The sequence below is a fragment of the Symsagittifera roscoffensis genome, chromosome 2, assembly GCF_963678635.1.
Source record: "Symsagittifera roscoffensis chromosome 2, txSymRosc1.1, whole genome shotgun sequence".
Taxonomy (NCBI): domain Eukaryota; kingdom Metazoa; phylum Xenacoelomorpha; order Acoela; family Convolutidae; genus Symsagittifera; species Symsagittifera roscoffensis.
Window position 1 is genome coordinate 66317623 of NC_087063.1, and position 26832 is coordinate 66344454.

A 26832-nucleotide genomic window follows, 5' to 3' on the forward strand; every position below is an offset into this window, starting at 1 on the left:
ATTTGAATATTAGGTATTGATAGTTTATTTTCAACTTTGTTTTACAGTGAGAACCTTTACATTTCAAAATTTTAGAAGGATCTCCCTCACCAGCAGATTTAGGGAAGGGGGGTTCCCCCTCCTTGGGGATTCGACCTCCTGCCGACCCAAAGTCTCTCCACTTTGTACTATTTTGAGATATCCATTTTTGGCTGACGAACTCTAAAATTTCTCGGAGAAAAAGGTCGACAAATTTTACGAACATTTTTTGAAAATCCGCCCCCTCGTGAAAATCTTAGTTGCATCTCTGTTCTCCTTGACACTTAAAATTACGCTAAAAACGCTCCTCATTTTAAGGTCAAGGTTCTTGCAGCAATCGCAGATAAAGATTTGTTGTTGAGCATCAGGTCCATCTGTCGTTTTTGTTCCGAATTTTGGTACGAAAGTAACGGAATATTTGTGCTCGGGGTGGGTTTTTTTCTTCTTCAGACAAATTTCGACTTTTTAACTAGCCATTTTTGACTCTATATCATTCAAAAAATATTGTTGTTCTGAGTTTTTGAAAAGATATTTCACCTGTGCTCATTTTTCGTAGAGTTATGAGGGTTTAAAGATAGCCATTTTGGTCATTTTGAGCAATTTGGGACAATTAACGCGCGATATAATTTGCACTATTAACGCGTAAGCGGAGATTTAATCCGTCTTATAAATCGTTCCAAATTGGTTGAAAGAAGCTTATTTGCCATAATTGATTTGTTACAAGGAACGAAATCTCTCTTTTTGTACTTTATATGGCGTGTGGGGGATGATTTTCATAAAAAATTTCAAATATTAGAAAAAAAAATTTTCATTTCATTTTATTTCTTTTAATTTTTTATGTTATTACTGCGGCTCCGTAAACCTTAAAAGGCAGTCGGAACATTCATGGCTTCGCCCTGATACGAGCAGTCTTGTTAGGTTTATGGAGCAGTAATAACAAAGAAAAATTAAATGTAATAAAATAAAATGAAAGTTTTTTTTCTAAAATTTGAAATGTTTTATGAAAATCATCTTCCCACACGCCATATAAAAAACAAAAGAATAGATTTCGCTCCTTGTAACAAATCAATTATGGCAAATAAGCTTCTTTCAACCAATTTGAAACGATTTCTTAGACGGATTAAATCTCCGCTTACGCGTTACTAGCGCGAAATATATCGCGCGTTTATTGTCCCAAATTGGCCAAAATAGCAATCTTTAAACCCCATAACAGGTGAAATATCTTTTCAAAGTTATGCTCAGGACAACAATACCTTTTGAATGATATAAAAAATTTCGTCAAGAATGGCTAGTTAAAAAGTCGAAATTTGTCTGAAGAAAAACCCAACCCGAGCACAAATATTTTTCGTTACTTTCGTATTGAAAGTCGGAACAAAAATTCTGAATGGGGGAGATACCCCAGTGATATATTACAATAGATGACAGTTTCAATTGAATAGCTGGTTAGCTCTTTTTATTTTTCGAACAGTAATTATGATTTTATTTCAAAGCAAAGTTACTGGAAAAAAAAAGTAAAATTTTAATGGCAATAGAAACATAAATTTCAGAGCAAAATTAGTAGCAAAAAAGTATAAATCAGGCAGAAAATTTTATTTGCGAAATCTATTTTACTATCACGTGCAACTGACTGAAAATGAAAAGAAGATATTATGCGCGATAGTTCTCAAGTTGAATACATGCAAAATTTAAATACTTCTCAATGTTACCACCTACTGTTATATTGCTTCAATTTTGCTATCCCTGGTGCCCCGTAAAGCCGCCCCTGAAAAGAGTCCGTCGAACAGAACCCATTGTTAAATGATAACTTTTGGAACGCTTTGTTGTTACTAACTCAAGACTATAGTGATCGGCTGGAAACAACTTGAGAAAGCGGAAGAGTTGCAAAATAGCTGCAAAATTCTCTAAAAAAATGCTCTTAGCCTGAAAAGTCTTCGCAAAATATTCAGTCTTTTTTAGTATTTTTTTATTTGATTCTAAAATTTGATATACAAAGTTATACTATCTAATCAAGTGAGCCGACAGAACAAAATCATTTACAAAAAAGCCGTTGAGGTGTTTTTATAATGAAATGAAAGCTCGGAAGAGGAAAAGAATTACCCTATTAGTCAACTGCGTCAATAGCTATTTCCTCAAAAAGAGAGTAAAAGAAGTACCGACGACTCAAGAACCAGACAGGGGTTAGGTTGTTTGTTTAATCAACTAGTGGTTCAACCATCCTTCTAGACGCGGACTGCAGTCAGACAATCAGTTACAAATTATGTAGAATAAAATCCCCCACAAGAAGTGGTATCAGGGGCGGATTTAGGGGGGGTATGGCGGACGCTTCCCCTCAGGGATTTGACCCACCTTCGGACCCAAATGGTACCCCTTTTGTACTATTTTGAGATATCTATAATTGATCACGGACCCAAAAAATTTTCTAAGGTCATTTTGCCGTCAATGCATACTAAACTTGAGGCGGGAGCACGCGCTTTTCAAAAGTTTGTGTTATAAAACATTCGTCTTTAAAATTTACACAATGCCTGAACAGGTATATAAGCCAGTCGAAGTATAAATTAGCCAAAAAAACGTAACTAATAAATGATCTTAATGCAACCATTTCATAACAGTTACGAAAGTTGTAGAGTTTCATTAAAATGGCGTAAATTTTTGACTGGCTTATATACGGTGTGCCTTTTTGGCTGTTTGTGATATCCCTTGAAACGGTGGCGTCCCTCATGCTTGAAGGACCGAATGCTTGAAATTAATTTTAGCTTATTTTCAGCCAATCAGAATTGAGTGTTAATATTGGCCGATAAGATAATAAGCAGATGAGTTTTCACATATTGCCGGACCGATATAGCCAGGATCCGCTTAGTTTTTGGCCGGATCGAAAAGGGCGAAAAAACCTCCGTCCTAAAAATTTAAATGGCGTCAGTTGAACGCCAAAATTCGAAGACTGAGAAACTTTTATGAACTTGAACTGATAAATCTCGATGTTTATCTGAATAATATTGCGGTTGTAACCCGCAATTTGTAATTTTTTTGATTATGTTTTTTCTGATTTAATACATTTTCTGTTAATATTGACTTCAATTTTGAGGGAGAGGCATTTAGCCAATAAAAACGCTTAGCAGTTTTGATTGCTTGAAATTTTTCAAGCATTCGGTCCTCCAAGCATGAGAACCCTCCCCCTTGAAACCTATCTGAAACGGGGGCTATTCTCATGCGCGAAGGACCGAATGCGCAAAAAAATTCGTGTGCGAAAAACAGACAACAAAATTAGCTGAACGTCAATTTTTTCTAAAAAGAAGCAATTGCCATTCAATTAAAAAGAATTAAATGAAAAATTATTTTGCTTCTTTCATAACGAAACCCTTGAAATATAAATTTGTCCCAATTTTGCGGCGGTCAGTCACAATTTGAAAGTTTTGCATATTTTTGCCGTTTTTATAATCGGCCAATATCAAGACTCCAGTCCCTGGAAATGTTTACTTTCTTTCCAAATTTTATAATACTGAAATCTGATTGGCTGATTTTTATTTTCGCGCATTCAGTCCTTCGCGCATCAGGGATTCCACCATCTAAAACTAGACTATAATAATGTTCAATGATACAGTGCTTCTTGTGATATACATTCGTTATCAATTAACAAAGTATTTTCAGCGTAACTCTTGATTAAATGAAAAAAGCCAAAAAGACCCATTTTTGGGGTAAAATTTTGGTTGAGAATTTCGGAGAAAAGGTTGCACCATATTAATTCTGGTAAAATTCTAAGCAACTTTTGTTCTCTTCATTTTTTGTCTAATTTTAGCGCAAGTTAAGAAAAACGCGTTTGAAAACTCAAGTTTTGTTTGTTTTGTCCGGATAATTTAAATCAGCACTGTATTAGTAAAGTAAATAAATATATAGGAGGGTCAAATGAGTGTCAAATGTATGAGCAATTATATCTTTCACTAGCTGTCGAGAGAGTTTGGTTTTAGCATTATTAATTTAAACGTGTCTCTCGACTTAATTGACAGGTCTCTGTCTTCACATAAAGTAACAACGTAATAGCGACCTTTTTATCAACATACGTTATCAATATTGGTGGTCAATTGACCTCCACCACACTGGTGTATACCTAGGCTGGTTTATTCACGCTCGCCTGAACATCGATAAGCTATGCTACAGTGGGAAACATTTTTTAAGCAAACATATTGATCATTGAAATTGAAAACCAAGCCCTTTTCAAGTCGGTTAAAACTGTTGTGGACTGTGATGCTTCAGTCGATCATATTAAATTGAACTATTTTTTTCGGGTCTGGGAGTTGGCTTATGTCCTGGGAATTTCCAACAAATGTTGGCAGTTTCAAACTATCGCATCTAAAACTGACAAATTGCAGATTTTTGCGAACAAGTGTTTGTGTCCAGAGTTAGTTTTGCGGCCATAAATGCGACCCAGTTTTTGCGATTGATTGAAATATGTCGGCGAAGCTCTCCAACAAATAGAAATGGTAGACAAGCGGACCCGAGAATTGGAAAATGAGTGCTAGAAATGTTGATCTTGAAAATGGAATGTAGGCCCTATCCCTTTTTTATGCGCAGGCTTGACTTTTGGTAGCAGGACAACTTACCCTATGCCAATTTACCCTATTCCATTTTACCCTATGCCATTTTACCCTATGTCAATCTACCCCACGCCAATTTACCTTAAGCCTAAAATAAGACGGAATGATGACAGCAAAATAGTGATCGCCGCAGTTGCGCTAGCGTGTTGCGAGCTTGCCTACAGAGGGTAGGACTCTATACGAAAACTAGAGCCGGTTATCGCCGGAATATAGGGTAGAGTAGTATAGGTTAGATTGGCATAGGGTAAATTGGAATCGTGCAGATTGTCATGGAACCATTTTTTTTGCCCAAACACACTCGTATGCCAAGATATTTTCTCTAATCCTAATATAGCATGTTTCAAGATTAACAAAGCAGTCAAGCGATACTCTTTCAGTAGATTTTTCCGAACTGCAAGGACTACTATAGTCAACTAGCTCCTTTCTATCATAAATCAATTTTAATTGAATTTCTATTTCGCTTTTCGGATTTAAATTGTATTAAATCAAAGTAGCTAATTCCTTCCACAGACATACGTGATTTATATCCATGACTACCATGAGTGTGTGTGGTAATTGCGCACTATTGCGAGATCGCTACAAATAGCACAAATCGCTTCAAGTAACAAAGTTCCACAGTTCTAGGTCACATTTCCAGACTGCCGCATTTCATTGTTGTTCTTGTGTCGCTAGTGGGATTTCGTCGAAAAAAAATTGGAATTTCAAATTGGCCATTTTGACGAGTTTTGTATATTTATATTCTTTAAAAACTTTTGTTTTCCTGATTTTGGATAATTAATGCTCATAATTTTTTGGGGGGGTTAACTAATCTGGGGGTTCAAAAAATTTCAAAATAAATTTTTTTAATCTTCAATTTTTTCTAATTAAAGAATAGGGAAAATCAGAGCTTCGACTAATTTTCAAACCATTTTGCTTCAACGCTGCGGCAACAAAATTGTGCCCAAACTAATTAAAAAACGGATAGCTGAATGTCGCTTGTGAAACTTTGAAAGACTGAACACTCAGATTAGAGCAACATTTAACAGGCAAATCGTTTCATTTTCTGTTTAAAATTTAAAAAGATATCTAAAAAAATGTAAAAAGTCACTTAGGATGAATAATTTTAATCCATTTTTTTAGGCAACCCGTATTTTTTTTCGAAAGGCGTTTTCTGGTTCCTAACATGTCCAAATTATAAAACTGAGTTATTGTTACATGTTGAACACTACAAAAAATATTTTAGCACTAGTATTGTTCTGACGCGTGCACTTAACATTTAACCCCAGGGTACCTACTAAAGAAGGTTAAGAAGCAAAAATTTGACAAGTCATAAAGTAGACACGTCCTAAATTATTCAGAATCGAGATAAAAGAACGAGCGTACGCAAGAATAATAAATAAACTTTTTTTCGTACGTTTTTTTTATTGCATTGATTCTGATTGGTTTATGGCGTAACCAATTTATGACCTGTCTACTTTTTGACCGCCTTCCACTAAAAACTAAAAAAATCATTCCTTGTAATTGAAAATTTTTTGTTAGCAGGCAGTTTTTTTTTTAGCTTGAAGCTCATTTTTATTTGCTAAACGTAACAGCTGTATCCTTAAATTTTTAAGCGTTTGAGAGTTTTACTTCATTCTGATTGGGGTTGAAAATTTTCTCAATTATATTTAATCAGCTGAAGAGTAAACTCACTTTTCTTGACATGGGAGAGAGTTAATTGTCAGTTAGATCCACTTAGACCAATTGATAATTTTCAAAACTAAAAATAAACATGAAACAGCTTCCAAAACACGATGGCCCATTTTGCATGTTTTTTCATTTAGAAAAACTTTCAACCTTCCTTTTAACAATTGAAATGAACTCATTCCAGTCAAGAACCAAACATCGAAAAATCAGGTTTGATGTTGAACAAACTTTAAGACCGCCGTTTCCCAAAGAAGAACAAAAAATCATGACGACCTATATGAGGGGGCTCGAAAACGCTCAATGAAACTTCTGCACATCTTTATGAATTTTTGGCCGAGAGGTTAAGCCACTAATTTTCGACCGGTGCAAAAACTCGAACTCTACGAACAGTCGTTTTCTCTAAATACTGCCAGTTGTCGAATTCAGTTAAATGTCAACTTGCCGCGTGTACCACAACCCGGGCTTAATGGGTAATCCCGTTTTCAACCAATTTTTGTTTTTACGTGAGGCCGGCCACGAAATTTTTCATGAAGCTCGGAACTTTCATTCAAAAAATCTTTTCAATTTGAAAAACTGAAAAATAAAAAGTTTTGTTCAATTAACAATCAGCAGTTTCAATTTTCTCGTTGCAGAGCGATATTGTTGATGCTGTTAACTTGATGACTTATAATAACGCTTCAGCGCAAAAATGTATTACTTTTTCAAGAAAAACCGCAAGCCCGAACGAGAACCCGAACCTCAAACCGTCTATTGGCCTCGAAATTTATAATTTTGTACTTTATAGGTGCAGGGGAAAACAAGTGTGGGAAAAAAGATGTTAGGTAAAAGTTTGATTTGAATTTTCAACAAAACAATACTTGCCACCTTTTAATGGAACTTCGAAAGAATCAGGGTTTTACACTGTTTCGACGAGTCTTGTACCATATTTATAAAGGGGGCGGGCTCTTTTCCAGCCCACTTTCAAAATACCGAGTTTTCTGTTTGTTTACTTGTTATAACGGCTAAATGTGTGATGTTACGCTGTAAAGTATGAAGAACAAATCTGTTCAGAGTTGTCAATTTGTTCACCACTTCAAATTTCTTGTAACGAATCCCCCCCTCTAAAGAAAGAACAGTTAAGCATATACGAATTTGGTACCCTGCGACGCATCTCCCTCCTGTTGCAATAGGGGGCATTGTTAACAAGATCCCTGGAAAAGAGCCACTTGGAAAGCTGATGTGCTTCGATTTCATTTTACTAAAAACTGGGTTGTATCGAATGGTCGTAAGATTGACCTAAGATATGATAAAACCCACGCGTGCATAATATTTGAAAAACTAAAGAAACACACAAAAAACTGGAGCATTATTTGAAGCACTAGTGCAAAATTTAAAACAGTAGTGCATTATCTCTTCTAGAACAATCAAACAAAACTCAAGATGGAAAGACCGTATCATTGAAAGTTTTCAAGCAATCAGAAGCAGTAGACATTCCAATTGGCTAACCGACTTTTGCACATAACCGAAGTCTTTAATAACAGAAACTTAAATAAAACGGTACAGCAAGGTTTTGCTGTACAAATTGTGCGCTAAGCAAAAAATTTTGTTAAATTTTTCATGTTTTTTCGAATCGTTTTTTTTCTAATTTACGCTTTCGCAATATTTGAAAACTGCTTGTCTCTGCTTATTTTTTTATTGGTCAAAATTAGGTTTAATGGCCTGGATTTATTCGTTTTCTTAGAGGTTTCTGCGACTTCTCTAACAATTTTGAAAACTCAACTCTGATAGGCTGTGAAAATAAATTTCCAACATTCGGTCTCTTCATCACGAGGGACGCCACCGAAGAAAGCTACTTATTAAATAAAAATCATGTGTTGGCGTGAAAGTTTTTTCAAATGTGTTTTATACCAGCTAAGCATTACAGCTCATATTTCATTTCGAAACTTAATTACATCTCGACACAGCGTGTCTCATTTTTTTAAACAAAAGTTCTCGATGCAATATATAGCTGTTGTCCTTCTACTACAAATGATGAGCTTACAACTGATGAGGCTTTGCACCGAGGGATGCAGTCAAGTATCAGAATTTTTTGAGGTGGCTGTTCACTGGAAAAGAGCTGATTTGTTTTTCATTTTATTGATAATTGTTTTATAATGGATGGTCGCAAGATTGCCTTATGATAGCAAGTAGTTTTTAGAAGTGCTCGTTTTATCCGAGGAAATAAATTGCAGTTCGCAGTCGAGAAAAATTATGCGCTCATTTTTTTTAATGCATCACAGCAAACAGATTAGTTGAAAAGCATAAGAGCTGATGAAAACAAAGCACAGATAAGTTTAATTTATCGTAATCGTATTTGCACTGCAACTTTTTTTCTACTTTGACCGTTATCTATAAGTCAAATATTTTCGAACTGAATTTGAAACTGCAAAAAAAAACAAAGAATTGTACATATTGAATGGAACAAAGAGAAGTTTTTCTTCATTTATCACTATGCTCAATTCTACTCAAAACAACCTTGAATTTCTCCGACAATTTATGTAAGACAAATTTGGGCGTGAAATCAAGATGTGAGTGCGATGGAAACACTGTTTTACGGTGCCATTCGTACACGGGGATGAAAAATGTAGTATTTATATCGATGAAAAGTTTACTCGCTACAAAAATTTCGCCCGCGTTTGAAATCAGCTGCACTTTCACGCTGGAAGGAATACAACCCGATTACGTAACTGTGCTGTTATATAATCTAAAGTTTGATGGATTGCAAAACCTTTTTCGGGCTTTTGACCAAATTGGAAACTGTCAGCCCCACAGGATTGTCATCAGTCGAATGCCATTCCTTCTTCCCGCAGATGTCGAAACTTTGACTAGAAGCAGGTTCTTTCCTCGCTTACAAGGACTTATTGTGCGCAACTCATTTTCCAAAGCCGGTCAAGCAGTTCTGGACTTGCGAGGGTTCAAAGAGGTATCGAGTCTAACCTTGAATGATCTTCACGATGTTTCGGTTATTTTAGCCAACCCCATCCACTATACCGGAAACATTAACGCTTCTAATTTTCTGATTCAAAACACCAAGATTATTGGGGACAATTTGACCCATATTGTTTCTACGGGTAGCAGCAATACTTCATTTTCATGGGGCGTCGACTATTATTACCCGAGAATAATTCAGCCAAAAAATGCTCCGTCACAGAATCATTCAAATTATGTTGATTTTCGAAGTGGACCATTATACCTACCAAAGGAGACTTTTTTCAATGCGAGAAAAATTACATCAATCAAACTGGGACGCTCTTTTAGCAGACTAGAATACGGAACATTGCACAGTGAAGGTGTTTTCAAAGCAGAATTTATTCAAAGTAAGTTTAAATTACAAAAGCAGGATGCCGATTTTTTCTTGCTAGGAGAATGTGAGCTGATTTCAGATGAGAATATTTGTGAATTATGCTTTATGCATGAATATGGCTTGCACCGGGTAAAAGATAACGTACCGGGACTTTGTTTTTCACGAAGTCCAACTTCAAAACCCATGCAAAAATGTTATTGGACCCAACCAGAAAACCTGACAATTGTGGAAAACTTCACTATTTATCAGCCTAAAAACGAGGGAATAACTGTTTGTGATAACTTACCTGAAGATTTACTTAACTACTTTAACGGCGTAGACTACTCACGGAGTGAAGAAGAGTTTTTTGATCAATTTGAGGAAGCAAGGATGTTTGACGCTTTCGTGCCTTCGTTGCTTTACCAGACCGGTCGGCTAATGGTTTCGGGAGGACAACAAAGTCAAGCACCTCAGCAGTTATTATCAAGACTTTCCCCGATAGTTATAGCTTTTGTTGGTTTTTTTTACCTTTAGAATAGGACTGCATGAGAAAACTTGAATGAACTTTCATTAAAATATTGTAAGCGACTGGCGAACTAAGAAACTGAACAAAGCAGATAGAAAAAATCTATCTGATTATAGCTGACTCTTGAAAAGACAGGACTAAATAAGATATTCTGGGATGTTACAAGTGTGTGGAAGTGTTCTTGACATTGTTCTTGAAAAAGAGCATCTATTGGTTTATAGCACATAATTTTGGCCATGTCTGTTAACGGGGACACCCAGAGTTGGAACCGGGCCCGGGCCGTGCTCAGGCCGCAGTTTTAGGATCAGCAACCGGGCTGTGCCGGGCCCGGACCTGACTTTCAAAAGAGTTTACATCTTTCACACTTCCGCTAACACTTTTCACACTTCACTTCACCCTTTTTGTTAGAAATTCGCGTTTTTGTTAAAAATGGGCCCGGGACGGGCCCGGTCTAAAAATTTTTGTTTCGCACCGGGCCGACTGGACCCGGGCCTCAAATTCAGGCCCGGTTCCACCTCTGGGGACACCTTCCCCTCTTTCTCTCTCTTCTAGTGACAGTGGATTTGCAGAGGTGTGAATATCGGGTAGTAAGGGCAATTTCTCGAATCTCTACGCATCAATTCCACCCTTTTAATACCAAAAAATGCCTTTTTGATAACTCTTGGAAACAGGGGCGGATTTAGGGGGGGGGGGGGGGGGGTGAGTGGACGCCTTCTTCTCAGGGATTCAACCCCCTGCCGGCCAAAAGGCTCCCCCTTATGTACTTTTTTGAGATATCCATGTTTGGTATTTGGTGACGGACTTCTAAACATTTTCTAAGGGCGCCTTGGGCGCCAATATATACTAATTTTGAGGGGGGAGGGGGGGGGGGGGAGAGGTGTCCGCCCCCTCCTTCTAAATCCGCCCCTGATTATATATTTAATATTTTTCGAATCATTAAAATCCAAACAATATTCTCACCTGTGAGTCTCTCGTCTTTCCATCGACAACGACCATATAGTTCACTTGAAACAGTCATGCGCTTATTGTCTACGGGGCCAAAGGACACCAAAACCAACTCCAGCTTAACCTCCGTTGGCACATCCTGGAAAAATCCGGGACGAATGCTCTTCTCATAGGCCGCCGGCATAAAAGGGGCGGCAGATTCGGGAAGAGACAAGGGAAAATCGAGAGCGAGAAGACAAATAATAATCGGAAGAAACGAGACTCGTTTGAAAGTTCCGAGGAGAGAAAATGATCTTTCGGCAAAGCGAAAAGGTAAAAAGCTCATGTTGAAAGAATCTGAGTATGGTAAAATAGAGCAAATTAAAGAGAATGAGCAAAATCCAAATGGTCCCTATTAACAATTTTTACATAGAGGCGAAGCAGTGCTTCGGAAACACTAGCGACAACAGAGAAAAACAGCTCTTTAAAGTGCGACAAGAAAAAGTAGAAAAAAGCCCCGAATTACTATAAGCCCCGAAAAAATTCAGCTGCGTCTCGGACCTCGCATCCGATCTTCGACCAAGAAATTATGAGTCTCACGCACTCAGCCACAAACGCTTAATCAACCATAAACACTAGCCACAAATAAAACAGATAACAGATGCTACGAAATTTCCAATGCTACAGATCGTGATCAAAGCAAAAAGCCACCAAATAAGTGAACATTTTTAATGGATACTTTTATTTGCGAGTTAGGCTGGAAAATGAAATAAAAAAAGGTTGGTACTAAAACTTTACGCTCGGAAGCTGGCAAGTGTAAAAATAGGGAAACTTCTTTTAGATCCAAAAATTAGATATGTAAGTTTGTTTTGGAGCCTAGGAAAATAGACAAGCTAATTGGACGACCGTAAAAACTGAAATTAGACGATAACTTGTTGTAAACTTAGACAAAAAGAACTGGATTAACAAGTTTTTTGTTTTGAATGAAGTTAGACGAAAATAAAAAGAGTATATGATGAAAGAACTGAATTATGATTTTAAATTAATTTTAAAACACTTAATCGGAAAAGTAAACTAAACTTTGAAATGCATAAATTTAATTTAGTATGTTTACAGATTTCACGCAATTTGCACGCAGTTATGGTCTAAACTCCGTTATTTTTGATCGTCTAATTTGCTTTTCGTCTAATTTCCTAAACCCTGTTTATTTTATATCAGGCAGTTTAGACCCATTTGAGAGTTGACCTGCTTTGTAATTATTTGTCAAATGTCGACTCTTCTGTTGAATGGCAAAGTAAATAGGGTAGTTGACTGCAAACTTCGGCTGGTATTGTAAGTAAAAGAATCAAAATTTGGTGCTATTTTTATTTTTGTTACCACATTTGTGACCTAGAAAAACTGTAAAACTGTTTGTTTCACCAAAATGCTAAATAACCTTAGGGCTTTACATTCGAATTATGGAAATAGACCAAATAACGGACGCATGAGAGCTTTATTTTGCTAATGTAGCCCATACGTCCCAAAATTAGAGTCAAGTTTATGGTAGTTTGATCGTAGTTATGATAAATATAACTCAAATTTATCCACAAATTATCCGGAAGGGCAGCTGCTTTAAAGGTTGAACAGTTTTACGAGATTATATATCACACTGATTGTGCTTCAAATTACTCAGGTGGAGTTGGTCATATTCCGACCTAATTTTTTATTTGCAAAGAATCGAGCGAGCTCTGAACAATCAGGAAATAGAATTGATTTTTAAAAAGCCGACGGGAAATTACGCGACATGCAATCTATCAATTCAGAGAGGCGTCTAGGAAACCTGTCAAATTCAAGCGTGTCAAGAGATCGAATCGAAAAGATTAAGAATGAATTAAATACAGATTCGAATCGAGAACAAAAAACGCAGCAAAGTGGGCTGAATTATTGAATTATGCATAAATAGTTTTTCTTTAAAAACAGATTTAAACGGGCTTACTGCTACTTAAAATGGTAATGTATTCTAAGTATCAAGATAAGGAGATTAATATCTTTTTATTGAGCGCCACTAGAATAATAGAACATAATAGAACATCTTTCAGACCCTTGAGCATATAAAAAAAAAAGAAAAACCACTTACCCTAATCTGTCTCAATCAAATTACATCGAGCTTATACTATAAAAATAGAATTCATCACTCCAGCGAAGCGGAACTAGACTGTTTAGATCAGGGCAACTCTGATCAACTAACATGCCCCATTCTGCTTCAATTGGGCAGGGTTTGAATAAGTTTAATGATTCTACATACCAATAAAATGTTTTTTTTTCATTTCAACTTTTTGAAATTATTTCAAATATCTACCTCACATCAAATGGCTGCAGCTAAAAATTATTTCCATTTCAATAAACAGGCATTGACTCACTCAATTAATAAAAAAAATTTCCCTTCATTAACTGTCATTCAAAAAAAAAGTCATTAAGAGAGTCGATCTTTGTCTAGGAAACAAAAAACCAAAATGTTCAACAAAACGTAGGAAAAGTGTTAATGAACACGAAGGAGCCAGAAGAATATCGTTATTTTTTTGGTTTTTTGAATGCGTTGCTTTCCTTGGAAGTCATAAATTTTTCATTTATGGAATTCTGACTAAAATTCATTGTTTTAAGGCTACAGCTTTTTCAATTTCAAAAACCTTTAATGGTTGACAACTGTTTCATAAAACTAAATCTATTTACCACTTAGTTTACCTTCCATTTAGCAAATTAATATGAATTAACCGTTAAAACCAAATTTAAACAACTTAGTTTACCTTTCATTTAGCAAATTAATATGAATTAACCGTTAAAACCAAATTTAAACAACTTAGTTTACCTTCCATTTAGCAAATTAATATGAATTAACCGTTAAAACCAAATTTAAACAACTTAGTTTACCTTCCATTTAGCAAATTAATAAGAATTAACCGTTAAAACCAAATTTAAACAACATAGTTTACCTTCCATTTAGCAAATTGATATGAATTAACCGTTAAAACCAAATTTAAAGAACTTAGTTTACCTTTCATTTAGCAAAGTAATATGAATTAACCTTTAAAACCAAATTTAAACAACTTAGTTTACCTTCCATTTAGCAAATTAATATGAATTAACCGTTGAAACCAAATTTAAACAACTTAGTTTACCTTCCATTTAGCAAATTAATATGAATTAACCGTTAAAACCAAATTTAAACAACTTAGTTTACCTTCCATTTAGCAAATTAATATGAATTAACCGTTAAAACCAAATTTAAACAACTTAGTTTACCTTCCATACAGTTAATAATATGAATTGACCGTTGAAAACAAATTTAAACAATTTAGTTTACCTTCCATTTAGCAAATTAATATGAATTCGCCGTTAAAACTAAATTTAAACAACTTAATTTACCTTCTATTTAGCAAATTAATATGAATTAACCGTTAAAACCAAATTTAAACAACTTAGATTACCTTCCATTTAGAAAATTAATATGAATTAACCGTTAAAACCAAATTTAAACAACTTAGTTTACCTTTCATTTGGCAAATTAATATGAATTAACCGTTAAAACCAAATTTAAACAACTTAGTTTACTTTCCATTTAGCAAACTAATATGAATTAACCGTTAAAACCAAATTTAAACAACTTAGTTTACCTTCCATTTAGCAAATTAATATGATTTAACCGTCAAAACCAAATTTAAACAACTTAGTTTACCTTCCATTTAGCAAATTAGTTTGAATTAACCGTTAAAACCAAAATTAAACAACTTAGTTCACCTTCCATTTAGCAAAAAACCATGAATTAACCGTTAAAACCAAATTTAAACAAATTAGTTTACCTTCCATTTAGCAAATTGATATGAATTAACCATTAAAACCAAATTTAAACAACTTAGTTTACCTTTCATTTAGCAAATTAATATGAATTAACCGTTAAAACCAAATTTAAACAACTTAGTTTACTTTCCATTTAGCAAATTAATATGAATTAACCGTTCAAACCAAAATTAAACAACTTAGTTTACCTTCCATTTAGCAAATTAACATGAATTAACCGTTGAAACCAAATTTAAACAATTTAGTTTAACTTCCATTTAGCAAATTAATATGAATTAACCATTAAAACTAAATTTAAACAACTTAATTTACCTTCCATTTAGCAAACTAATATGAATTAACCGTTAAACCAAATTTAAACAACTTAGATTACCTTCCATTTAGCAAATTATTATGAAAAAACCGTTAAAAACAAATTTAAACAACTTAGTTTACCTTCCATTTAGCAAATTAATATGAATTAACCGTTTAAACCAAATTTAAACAACTTAGTTTACCTTCCATTTAGCAAATTATTATGAATTAACCGTTAAAACCAAAATTAAACAACTTAGTTTACCTTCCATTTAGCAAATTAACATGAATTAACCTTTAAAACCAAATTTAAACGAATTAGTTTACCTTCCATTTAGCAAATTGATATGAATTAACCATTAAAACCAAATTTAAACAACTTAGTTTACCTTTCATTTAGCAAATTAATTTGAATTAACCGTTAAAACCAAATTTAAACAACTTAGTTTACTTTCCATTTAGCAAATTAATATGAATTAACCGTTCAAACCAAAATTAAACAACTTAGTTTACCTTCCATTTAGCAAATTAACATGAATTAACCGTTGAAACCAAATTTAAACAATTTAGTTTAACTTCCATTTAGCAAATTAATATGAATTAACCATTAAAACTAAATTTAAACAACTTAATTTACCTTCCATTTAGCAAACTAATATGAATTAACCGTTAAACCAAATTTAAACAACTTAGATTACCTTCCATTTAGCAAATTAATATGAAAAAACCGTTAAAAACAAATTTAAACAACTTAGTTTACCTTCCATTTAGCAAATTAATATGAATTAACCGTTTAAACCAAATTTAAACAACTTAGTTTACCTTCCATTTAGCAAATTATTATGAATTAACCGTTAAAACCAAAATTAAACAACTTAGTTTACCTTCCATTTAGCAAATTAACATGAATTAACCGTTAAAACCAAATTTAAACAAATTAGTTTACCTTCCATTTAGCAAATTGATATGAATTAACCGTTAAAACCAAATTTAAACAACTTAGTTTACCTTCCATTTAGCAAATTAACATGAATTAACCGTTAAAACCAAATTTAAACGAATTAGTTTACCTTCCATTTAGCAAATTGATATGAATTAACCATTAAAACCAAATTTAAACAACTTAGTTTACCTTTCATTTAGCAAATTAATTTGAATTAACCGTTAAAACCAAATTTAAACAACTTAGTTTACTTTCCATTTAGCAAATTAATATGAATTAACCGTTCAAACCAAAATTAAACAACTTAGTTTACCTTCCATTTAGCAAATTAACATGAATTAACCGTTGAAACCAAATTTAAACAATTTAGTTTAACTTCCATTTAGCAAATTAATATGAATTAACCATTAAAACTAAATTTAAACAACTTAATTTACCTTCCATTTAGCAAACTAATATGAATTAACCGTTAAACCAAATTTAAACAACTTAGATTACCTTCCATTTAGCAAATTAATATGAAAAAACCGTTAAAAACAAATTTAAACAACTTAGTTTACCTTCCATTTAGCAAATTAATATGAATTAACCGTTTAAACCAAATTTAAACAACTTAGTTTACCTTCCATTTAGCAAATTATTATGAATTAACCGTTAAAACCAAAATTAAACAACTTAGTTTACCTTCCATTTAGCAAATTAACATGAATTAACCGTTAAAACCAAATTTAAACAAATTAGTTTACCTTCCATTTAGCAAATTGATATGAATTAACCGTTAAAACCAAATTTAAACAACTTAGTTTACCTTCCATTTAGCAAACTAATATGAAGTAACCGTTACAACCAAATTTAAACAACTTAGTTTACCTTCTATTTAGCAAATTAATATGAAATAACCGTTAAAACCAAATTTAAACAACTTAGTTTACCTTCCATTTAGCAAATTAATATGAAGTAACCGTTAAAACCAAATTTAAACAACTTAGTTTACCTTCCATTTAGCAAATTAATATGAATTAACCATTAAAACCAAATTTAAACAACTTAGTTTACCTTTCATTTAGCAAATTAAAATGAATTAACCGTTAAAACCAAATTAAACAACATAGTTTACCTTCCATTTAGCAAATTGATATGAATTAACCGTTAAAACCAAATTTAAAGAACTTAGTTTACCTTTCATTTAGCAAATTAATATGAATTAACCTTTAAAACCAAATTTAAACAACTTAGTTTACCTTCCATTTAGCAAATTATTATGAATTAACCGTTAAAATCAAAATTAAACAACTTAGTTTACCTTCCATTTAGCAAATTAACATGAATTAACCGTTAAAACCAAATTTAAACAAATAAGTTTACCTTCCATTTAGCAAATTGATATGAATTAACCGTTAAAACCAAATTTAAACAACTTAGTTTACCTTCCATTTAGCAAATTAATATGAAGTAACCGTTACAACCAAATTTAAACAACTTAGTTTACCTTCCATTTAGCAAATTAATATGAAATAACCGTTAAAACCAAATTTAAACAACTTAGTTTACCTTCCATTTAGCAAATTAATATGAAGTAACCGTTAAAACCAAATTTAAACAACTTAGTTTACCTTCCATTTAGCAAATTAATATGAATTAACCGTTAAAACAAAATTTAAACAACTTAGTTTACCTTCCATTTAGCAAATTAATATGAATTAACCATTAAAACCAAATTTAAACAACTTAGTTTACCTTCCATTTAGCAAATTAATATGAATTGACCGTTAAAATCAAATTTAAACAACTTAGTTTACCTTCCATTTAGCAAATTAATATGAATTAACCAATAAAACCAAATTTAAACAACTTAGTTTACCTTCCATTTAGCAAATTAATATGAATTAACCGTTAAAACCAAATTTAAACAACTTAGTTTACTTTCCATTTAGCAAATTAATATGAATTAACCGTTAAAACCAAAATTAAACAACTTAGTTTACCTTCCATTTAGCAACTTAACATGAATTAACCGTTGAAACCAAATTTAAACAATTTTGTTTAACTTCCATTTATCAAATTAATATGAATTAACCGTTACAACCAAATTTAAACAACTTAGTTTACCTTCCATTTAGCAAATTAATATGAATTATCCGTTAAAACCAAATTTAAACAACTTAGTTTACCTTCCATTTAGCAAATTAATATGAAATAACCATTAAAACCAAATTTAAACAACTTAGTTTACCTTCCATTTAGCAAATTAATATGAATTAACCGTTAAAACTAAATTTAAACAACTTAGTTTACCTTCCATTTAGCAAATTAATCTGAATTAACCGTTAAAACAAAAATTTAACAAATTATTTTACCTTCCATTTAGCAAATTAATATGAATTAACCATTAAAACCAAATTTAAACAACTTGGTTTACCTTCCATTTAGCAAATTAATATGAATTGACCGTTAAAACAAAATTTAAACAACTTAGTTTACCTTCCATTTAGCAAATTAATATGAATTAACCGTTAAAACCAAATTTAAACAACGTAGTTAACCTTCCACTTAGCAAATTAATATGAATTAACCGTTAAAACCAAATTTAAACAACTTAGTTTACTTTCCATTTAGCAAATTAATTTGAATTAACCGTTAAAACCAAAATTAAACAACTTAGTTTAACTTCCATTTAGCAAATTAACATGAATTAACCGTTGAAACCAAATTTAAACAACTTAGTTTACTTTCCATTTAGCAAATTAATATGAATTAACCGTTAAAACCAAATTTAAACAACTTATTTTACCTTCCATTTAGCAAATTAATATGAATTAACCGTTAAAACCAAAAGTAAACAACTTAGTTTACCTTCCATTTAGCAAAATAATATGAATTAACCGTTAAAACCAAATTTAAACAACTTAGTTTACCTTTCATTTAGCAAATTAATATGAAATAACCGTTAAAACCAAATTTAAACAACTTAGTTTACTTTCCATTTAGCAAATTAATATGAATTAACCGTTAAAACCAAATTTAAACAACTTATTTTACCTTCCATGTAGCAAATTAATATGAATTAACCGTTAAAACCAAATTTAAACAACTTAGTTTACCTTCCATTTAGCAAATTAATATGAACTAACCGTTAAAACCAAAAGTAAACAACTTAGTTTACCTTCCATTTAGCAAATTAACATGAATTAACCGTTAAAACTAAATTTAAACAAATTCGTTTACCTTCCATTTAGCAAATTGATATGAATTAACCGTTAAAACCAAATTTAAACAACTTATTTTACCTTCCATTTAGCAAATTAATATGAATTAACCGTTAAAACCAAAAGTAAACAACTTAGTTTACCTTCCATTTAGCAAAATAATATGAATTAACCGTTAAAACCAAATTTAAACAACTTAGTTTACCTTTCATTTAGCAAATTAATATGAAATAACCGTTAAAACCAAATTTAAACAACTTAGTTTACCTTCCATTTAGCAAATTAATATGAATTAACCAATAAAACCAAATTTAAACAACTTAGTTTACCTTCCATTTAGCAAATTAATATGAATTAACCGTTAAAACCAAATTTAAACAACTTAGTTTACTTTCCATTTAGCAAATTAATATGAATTAACCGTTAAAACCAAAATTAAACAACTTAGTTTACCTTCCATTTAGCAACTTAACATGAATTAACCGTTGAAACCAAATTTAAACAATTTAGTTTAACTTCCATTTATCAAACTAATATGAACTAACCGTTAAAACCAAATTTAAACAACTTAGTTTACCTTCCATTTAGCAAATTAATATGAAATAACCATTAAAACCAAATTTAAACAACTTAGTTTAACTTCCATTTATCAAACTAATATGAACTAACCGTTAAAACCAAATTTAAACAACTTAGTTTACTTTCCATTTAGCAAATTAATATGAATTAACCGTTAAAACCAAAATTAAACAACTTAGTTTACCTTCCATTTAGCAACTTAACATGAATTAACCGTTGAAACCAAATTTAAACAATTTAGTTTAACTTCCATTTATCAAACTAATATGAACTAACCGTTAAAACCAAATTTAAACAACTTAGTTTACCTTCCATTTAGCAAATTAATATGAAATAACCATTAAAACCAAATTTAAACAACTTAGTTTACCTTCCTTTTAGCAAATTAATATGAATTAACCGTTAAAACAAAAATTTAACAAATTATTTTACCTTCCATTTAGCAAATTAATATGAATTAACCATTAAAACCAAATTTAAACAACTTGGTTTACCTTCCATTTAGCAAATTAATATGAATTGACCGTTAAAACAAAATTTAAACAACTTAGTTTACCTTCCATTTAGCAAAGTAATATGAATTAACCGTTAAAACCAAATTTAAACAACGTAGTTAACCTTCCACTTAGCAAATTAATATGAATTAACCGTTAAAACCAAATTTAAACAACTTAGTTTACTTTCCATTTAGCAAATTAATTTGAATTAACCGTTAAAACCAAAATTAAACAACTTAGTTTAACTTCCATTTAGCAAATTAACATGAATTAACCGTTGAAACCAAATTTAAACAACATAGTTTACTTTCCATTTAGCAAATTAATATGAATTAACCGTTAAAACCAAATTTAAACAACTTATTTTACCTTCCATTTAGCAAATTAATATGAATTAACCGTTAAAACCAAAAGTAAACAACTTAGTTTACTTCCATTTAGCAAAATAATATGAATTAACCGTTAAAACCAAATTTAAACAACTTAGTTTACCTTTCATTTAGCAAATTAATATGAAATAACCGTTAAAACCAAATTTAAACAACTTAGTTTACTTTCCATTTAGCAAATTAATATGAATTAACCGTTAAAACCAAATTTAAACAACTTATTTTACCTTCCATGTAGCAAATTAATATGAATTAACCGTTAAAACCAAATTTAAACAACTTAGTTTACCTTCCATTTAGCAAATTAATATGAACTAACCGTTAAAACCAAAAGTAAACAACTTAGTTTACCTTCCATTTAGCAAATTAACACGAATTAACCGTTAAAATTAAATTTAAACAAATTAGTTTACCTTCCATTTAGCAAATTGATATGAATTAACCGTTAAAACCAAATTTAAACAACTTATTTTACCTTCCATTTAGCAAATTAATATGAATTAACCGTTAAAACCAAAAGTAAACCACTTAGTTTACCTTCCATTTAGCAAAATAATATGAATTAACCGTTAAAACCAATTTTAAACAACTTAGTTTACCTTTCATTTAGCAAATTAATATGAAATAACCGTTAAAACCAAATTTAAACAACTTAGTTTACTTTCCATTTAGCAAATTAATATGAATTAACCGTTAAAACCAAATTTAAACAACTTATTTTACCTTCCATGTAGCAAATTAATATGAATTAACCGTTAAAACCAAATTTAAACAACTTAGTTTACCTTCCATTTAGCAAATTAATATGAACTAACCGTTAAAACCAAAAGTAAACAACTTAGTTTACCTTCCATTTAGCAAATTAACATGAATTAACCGTTAAAACTAAATTTAAACAAATTAGTTTACCTTCCATTTAGCAAATTGATATGAATTAACCGTTAAAACCAAATTTAAACAACTTATTTTACCTTCCATTTAGCAAATTAATATGAAGTAACCGTTACAACCAAATTTAAACAACTTAGTTTACCTTCCATTTAGCAAATTAATATGAATTAACCGTTAAAACTAAGTTTAAACAACTTAGTTTACCTTCCATTTAGCAAATTAATATGAAATAACCGTTAAAACCAAATTTAAACAACTTAGTTTACCTTCCATTTAGCAAATTAATATGAATTAACCGTTAAAACCAAATTTAAACAACTTAGTTTACCTTCCATTTAGCAAATTAATATGAAATAACCGTTAAAACCTAATTTAAACAACTTACTTTACCTTCCATTTAGCAAATTAATATGAATTAACCGTTAAAACAAAATTTAAACAACTTAGTTTACCTTCCATTTAGCAAATTATTATGAATTAACCATTAAAACCAAATTTAAACAACTTAGTTTACCTTCCATTTAGCAAATTAATTTGAATTGACCGTTAAAACCAAATTTAAACAACTTAGTTTACCTTCCATTTAGCAAATTAATATGAATTAACCGTCAAAAACCAAATTTAAACAACTTAGTTTACCTTTCATTTAGCAAATTAATATGAACTAACCGTTAAAATCAAAAACCTCACTGCAAAAAATTGCATTTGAGTTTGATTAAACTTTAAGATTTTCCGTGAACAAAAAACAAACAAAAAAGGCACGAGACCTCAATATATTTCGTCACTTTGTTTCTATTCATTCACACCTAATTACAAAAAACATACTTTGCCCTGGTTTCTTCGAAAGTCAAAATTTTTTTTGAAATGTGCTTCAATAACCAAAAAAAATTGATGAAACCAATTTATTTAATTATCTCATTTCATGCAACTACACGTGCGTTGATGTACGGAGTACATTGAGTACGTTGAATTACAGTATGGTTAGAATTTAAACCCGTATGTTCTACGCTCTAATTTTTCACACTTTATATTACACACTTTTTATTAACGTCATTGTTTGGTAAAGATTATCAATTACTGCCTCACAAAGAAAGGTTGATTTTTTCGAGCATCCTTTTTTCTTCAAAACTTTTGAACAAATGATTAGTTGTGCAAAAACAAATGAATATAGACGAAATTTCCGATAACCGGGAATGACAAATTAAGTTTACGCATTTCTGTATAAACAAAACAACCCTAGTGCAAAAACCGAGCTTGTACTGTTCAAAATGTAAAAAAAGTAAATTAAAATTTTAAGTTTGGCTTCCTTAAGGGCAGTCGGAAACTTCAGGGCTGTGCTCTGATACAAGCAATCTTTTTTCTAGCATTTGATGTATATGATGTTTTTTAAGCCTCGTATCAAAAGCGGAATACAAAAAACTCGAGACTTTGTTAGCTCAAATTAAAACATATAAATCTAAAACATTAAGTTTGATTGCGCTTCTAAATGAAGGATGAGTTTATGCAAGTAATTCTGCCAGTTATGCACCCTGCAGAGTTTATGCGCTAAGCGAGACATCCTTTGAGAGGCATAATAAAAGTTTCTAACATGGTTTTTAATCATTTACCCGTTTTTGTTGCGCTTGTTACAGTGTTATACGCTCTATTTCAGTCAAAAGCTCGCAAACTCTTTTATGTTCCAACTTTCGAAGAAAGTAAGGAATCTATACGCTCAAGTTTTTCTATTGGGACCATTTGTACAAAACTCTGGTGTCTCAGGGAATTAATCTCCTGATCTGCATGACACCAGACGAGTGTGCACGCCACTTTTGAAACCTGACATGAGAATGTCGGAAACCGAACTTCAAAATCAATCCAAATTGAACTGAGGCAGGTTTTTGGCTCAAACCATATACGACTCAAAATGCAACACTTTGTTTTTGATATTATCGGCCTAAATATCATAGTTTTACCAAAGTTTAATTTTAAAAAATTGTCCGAGACCAATTAAAGGGCAGTTGGAACATTCAGGGCTTCGTCTTGATGCAAGCAGTCTTGTTTGATTCTAAATGAATGTCTTGAATTGAAAAATATTACAATAGCTAAGCAAAAAAAGTGTTTTTAACGCATCACAGTCAAGTTAAAGCTGAACAACCTATTCAAATTGTTGCCGAAAATACGGCCAAATTCAAGTTTTGACGGAAGACTGGAGTGACGGAAGACTGGATCAATTAAGAAGGAAGCTTCAAGAAGACTGGAGTGCGCTTTTTAGCACTTATGGAAAAAAAATCCAGAAGCCGCTGTGAAAAAAAATGGTCCGATCAATCGAAAAATGGATGTCGTGAAATAGAAACGAACGGGTATATTTTAAAAACTATGGTAACCGAATTTGAGGGAGGTTAACAGAGGGGTAAGAAACTTCCTATAAAAATTTTATTTTGAATATAACACCGCACTTCATAAACCCCAGCTACGAGCAAAAAAAATAGCTCTGAAATTATAAAAACTTCCAGGAAATACAACAAGACTGTTGGTATCAGGGCGAAGCCCTGAATGTTCCGACTGCCTTTTAAGGTTTATGGAGCAGTAATTACATTAAAAAATTAAATGAAATAAAACAGAATGAAAATTTTTTCTTCTTCTAAGATTTGAGTTTTTTTAATAAAAATTATCACCCCACACGCCATATAAAGTACAACATGATAGATTTCGCTCCTTGTAACAAATCAATTATGGCAAATAAGCTTCTTTCAACCAATTTGGAACGATTTTAAGACGAATTAACGCTCCGCTTACGCGTTAATAGCGCGAAATATATCGCGCGTTAATTGTCCCAAATTGGCCAGAATGGCCATCTTTAAACCCCCATAACCTTACGAAAAATGATCACAGGTGAAATATCTTTTCAAATTTGAGCTCAGAACAACAATACCTTTTGAATGATATAAAAAATTCCGTCAAAAATGGCTAGTTAAGTAGCCGAAATTTGTCTGAAGAAAAAAAACCCACCCCGAGCACAAATATTTCGTTACTTTCGTATCGAAAGTCGGAACAATAAACATTCTTTGAGAATCAATCAAAAATAAAGTCTGTTATTTGGAACCTGTAGAATGACTTAAGTCAATTCGGAATGATTTTCGACTGATGGAAATTTTGGACGGATTAAAATAAGTTTCGCCAGAGCGATGAGAGTCATAGATGATCGTAGCATAAGATAGCACAAATCTCAGTTGACAAACTGCCATCTGTCAAACCTCCAAAACTTGAAAAAAATGATAGCAGGTTCAGGTTTCAGCATATTTTCATGAAGGAAAGTCTCGCTGAAAGCTATTAGTTTTTCAAAAAATTTTACTGTAAAATATGCGTAGAAGATGCTCATCATTACTGGGTATTTTTTTGCTTCTAACAACGTGCTTTTTATCAGCTCTGGAAAATTTTGCCTATTTGACTTCTACAAATTCACACCAAAAATTAGACAAATTTTTTAAATCCGAGAAAATTTTAATTCTGAGACTGAAAGTGATTTCAACAATTGACTCACTTTTTTGTAATGGAAAGTTTGTAACCAAAAAAACGTTGCATGTATAAGTTTTTTTCCTTTATAATGATTTCATTTCAAAACAATCCAATTGTTAAATGACATGCGTAGTCGGCTCTTTTTCCTTCCCCACCTGAAAACTTTACTGGTAAATTTGTTAATCGCAGTATCCGATTGTTACAAAAAAATTGGCATGGAGGCTGATTAGGCCACGAAAAACTAATTTGGTCTCCATAACCAACCTCGTAAAATCACTTAATAAACCGAAAAAATTGATGCTCGTATGAGGTGGGGGGATTTTTTTCACATCGTTCGAATGTTATGAAAACTGACATACCAACTAACTAAGTCATGGCAAACATTTTTGGTCTTCATACCTAATCTTTTAAAACTCCTCGTTACTGAATGAAGTTTATGTTTATATGAGGTGGGAGGAAAAGGAAAAAGAGCCCAATTGAATCGAGTTCTTGTAGTGAAAACATTTTAACAGGGGAAAAATTCTCTGTCATTCTTGAGTAAGGCTGAAAAAAGTGGCCAGAGACCATTTAACACTACGTTTGCCAGCTTGTTCGTGTAATTACACTTGCTAGCTAATTTTTTTTGACTTGGTAAAAAAATAGGTTCTTCTCTTCAACCCCTCCCCCCCCCCCCCCCAAGGTTAATTATGAAGACCAAATATGTTTGTCATAACCTTATTAGTCCCTGTGTCAATTTTTATAACAATCGAACAATAAAAAATAAAATTTTTTCAGGGGGGGGGGGGGGGGTCAAGGAAAAAGAGCCACAAAATGTTGATGTATCGGAAATACCTTTGAGCCTGGAGTCGTTCCAGAAACTTCTCAAATAGATCTCTGCCGAAATCAGTTCGTTTACTGTGTCTACTGGTCCAAACGAGACCACATTTAGACTCAGCTGCACCCGCACCCCCTTTCTTTCTCCTTCATGCTCAGAGGGGGGCAGGATCGATCTCTCATAATCAAGGGGGATATGAAGTTTATGAGGTCGGTAACCAAAGGCAACGGGAGAGAGGAAAATGCAAATCAATAACATGAAAAATATCTCAAAAAACGACACTTTTGTTAACTTTTACTGCTTGTGTTTAGTTTTAATAATTAAAAAAGACTATCGTTAATTGTGTTTCCATTCAAAAGCAAGAGACTTTTAGACGACAGATTTTTAAATTGAATAAATTATTAAAATAAGTTCTGCATAGAGGCTATAGTTACATCTAGAAATGGATGGAAAGTTTTTTTCTATAAATGATAAAGCCCAACAGCAAACGGAAAGCGTCAGTAAAACGTCAGTAAAAAATAAACTGACCAAAATGAGTAAAAAAAAATCGATTAATTGGAAATCGCAAATCATATAGATAAAACGGACTTTATACCTCAAATAGAGCCCCACAACTCCCTTTTTTGAAGGCTAATTGATACTAGCAAATATCTGCCTTCTAGGATTTTCCATCAACTTAACGTCAAAATGATCCGCAATTCGCACAAGTGTAGTACAATTAATCACTAATCAGTCTACTGGAGCGAGGCTCGTGGGAAAAATTTGGAAAAATAAACGGCAACTGGTCAAGAAAATACGCGATTGAGGTTATGATGTAAATATAAAGACACTTATTTTTTCTTTAAATTGGTTTTTAAAAGATTTGGA

General features: G+C 32.1%; 4 protein-coding genes across 8 annotated transcripts in view; 2 read left to right on the forward strand and 2 right to left on the reverse strand.

The window, feature by feature from the left end:
• LOC134840199 (gamma-aminobutyric acid receptor subunit rho-2-like) overlaps positions 1-26284 on the reverse strand; it is a 39253-nt gene extending 12969 nt beyond the window's left edge. Inside the window, exons 1-2 of one of the 5 annotated variants that reach the window (XM_063855918.1) lie at positions 12671-12981; positions 11060-11380 (exon numbers count right to left, since the gene is read on the reverse strand). In XM_063855918.1, coding sequence (XP_063711988.1) covers positions 11060-11369 — 310 coding nt within the window. In that variant the 5' untranslated portion in view covers positions 11370-11380; positions 12671-12981. Of the gene's footprint in view, positions 1-11059; positions 11900-12222; positions 12982-25982 lie in introns of those variants that run through there. The other 4 variants (XM_063855917.1, XM_063855916.1, XM_063855915.1 and 1 more) reach the window with 4 other exon arrangements.
• Positions 1-26832, reverse strand: part of LOC134840224 (CD63 antigen-like) — a 228371-nt gene that overhangs the window by 174866 nt on the left and 26673 nt on the right. The gene's annotated exons all lie outside the window — the stretch shown is intronic.
• The window catches only part of LOC134840223 (PDZ and LIM domain protein 7-like), a gene marked incomplete in the record, with an annotated part of 361076 nt that overhangs the window by 84719 nt on the left and 249525 nt on the right, over positions 1-26832 (forward strand).
• The window catches only part of LOC134840218 (androglobin-like), a 606395-nt gene that overhangs the window by 28278 nt on the left and 551285 nt on the right, over positions 1-26832 (forward strand). The gene's annotated exons all lie outside the window — the stretch shown is intronic.